Raw genomic sequence first — 2,312 nt, forward strand, 5'->3', positions numbered from 1 at the left:
CTTCGGAAGGGAATTGTTGGTTGGTTCGAAATAATTGTTGCTGCGGTTGAGTGTGGTGAAAGGTGAAGTTACAATAATTTGATGATAAAATAGTACAGTGAATGGATTGAAAAGGATTCGATTTGATTTATAAAACAGTTTTATAACGAACTTCGGGTGAGTTGAGGAAATGTATGAGTTCGGAAGAACTGGCTGCGGAGGATTGAAGTTAAAAGATAAATATGTTGTTGTTACTATGAGAGACAAGATGAAAGTGACGATCAATTTTGTTGATGTCGAAAAGAGTTGAATCAAGTGGCGCCACCTTCAAATGTAAAAGATGTTTACAGTGGATCGAGAAGTTTCTTTATCTTGGCAACTCGTTTTACGACTTTTGTTAATTTTTCATCAAGGCTTCCATTCTTGCACACTTCGGTGTATTGCCTATCACGATTTTGATCTTTCGACGAACTGTTTTAAGTAGGCACATGGTTTTGTACTTTAAGTGCTTCCCAATTAGTTTGAGTCTGCCCTCCTTATTTGGAATGTTTTCAATTTCTTTTGATATCAAGTTCTTCAGATTCGCTGGGTAGTTTATTTAGAACACTTTCCAGATTCACTTTATCGATTATTTGCTATTTGAGATGAATTCAAAGAAGATAATCTTTACCATCGTGTTGCACAAACTGATCATCCATGAACTCTAGTAGAATTCGTTTTGGATAGTTCAGTCGAACAGTGGTGAAAGGCACTTCAGATTCACTGTCACTTGATGGTAAAGGTGTTGGTGATTGAATCGATTCGATTGGTTCCATTTGTTAATTTGACGTATGGTAAGATGATAACTATTTGCACAAGTTTAATAGAGTACAAGCTCGAATGATGAATGAGGTGATGTTGAGGTGAGTTTTGTGACGATTGAATGGTATCCGTAATGATAATACGAGGTTCGTAACTAATCGGATAGGTGCGTAATGATGAACAGGTGCGTAATGATAGGGAATGTACAATGATGAGGTTCGGAGACAATTTTCTAAGGATTTGAGGTTCGGGGAACTTTTATTTTAATTTTGATTGATGTTCACTGTTTGAGAAGATAAGGACAAGTGATATGATGTGGAGCCTGGTTTGTCTAAGCAGGTGGCTCTTTACGTTATTTTATTGGTCTTCTTCTGGCTCGTATTCGTCTCCTGATGAGAATTCAGACGAAGATTCTGATAGATTCAATTCGTCACTTATTCCTGGAATACCGGCAATGGTGTTTTTAAGATCAGCTATTCCCTTTTCTACGGCCGAGAGTCTTTGCGTGTGGTTTTTAGCTTGCTTCAAGGCGTATTTACGAAAGCATTTGAGACCAGCTTTACCTCGACCTTTCCCACCAAGAGTCTGCTTTGGTTGCGACGTTCTTTCGACAGCTAATGGCTTAGCTTTGACTTGCATGGACGCTTCATCCGATGGATGCTTTTCTTTAGTAGTCACAACTGTTGACTTGTCACCTAGGTCACTTGTAGACTTCTCGATTGTTGTTGTTGCTGTTTGTGGTGGTTTATCACTTATAGCTGAAGGTTCTACTGTAACCGTTGAGAAACTAGTGTCAGAAGGACTTTCCGAAGCAGATGGTGCGGTTGACAAATTGACTTCGGGAGGTTCGTCTTGAAATGAGACTACGGCTTCGGCTTCGAGTAAATCAGAAGTCGCTTTTGGCACTTCGGATTCGGAAGCTTCGGTCACTTTTGCTGCTTTGTTCGTTTTCCGAGGCTCGTATGAACACTCAGCTTCGTTTTCGGACGAAGAGCTGTCAGATACAAACTCTCTACTCGTTTCTTTTCGGTTAACCTTTTTTCGTGGTGATTTCGCCTGTTTATTACGATTTTCCATCTGATCTCGCCAATTCTTAGATCGGTTTTCTAGTTCTTCGGGCGTTAGGTCAACCCAGATATCATTAGCTTCTTTTGCGTCCGGATGGTAAGATTGCCTATGTTTATGCATACTTCTAGCTTTGTTGTCCTCGAGGTAGAAACATTTTCTTTCCAAACAGATTTTATATCGACTTAGTGGTGGTTTTGGAGCAGGCCCATGAGAACCACCTGGAAGTAGTCGATGAAGCACGATTTTATAACCTTTCTCAGGTAGAAAACCTGACCTGTACTTTTCCGGAAGTTGATTGAACTTGTTCTTCGGAAAAAGGCCCCATTTCTCGATGTGAATGTCTCCTGGCTTGGTTTCTATCTCCCTTTCGCTTGTTGAACTCTCTGAGTCGACTGCCTTTTTCTTATTCACACCAGATGATTGTTTATTTTCAATTTTTCGATCTCTTTGGCTTGTTTATCTAT

The 2,312-nt window shown here is 39.9% G+C and overlaps 1 protein-coding gene across 1 annotated transcript; it reads right to left on the minus strand.

Moving 5' to 3' along the window:
* Nucleotides 1-1,137: 1,137 nt before the first annotated feature.
* Nucleotides 1,138-1,968, minus strand: LOC128387411 (uncharacterized). Its single transcript, XM_053346602.1, has one exon. The coding sequence runs from the start codon at nucleotides 1,966-1,968 to the stop codon at nucleotides 1,138-1,140; it is 831 nt and encodes a 276-aa protein (XP_053202577.1).
* Nucleotides 1,969-2,312: the final 344 nt, after the last annotated feature.

This window comes from Panonychus citri, unplaced genomic scaffold, assembly GCF_014898815.1.
Source record: "Panonychus citri isolate SS breed McGregor unplaced genomic scaffold, ASM1489881v1 Contig00087, whole genome shotgun sequence".
Taxonomy (NCBI): Eukaryota; Metazoa; Arthropoda; class Arachnida; order Trombidiformes; family Tetranychidae; genus Panonychus; species Panonychus citri.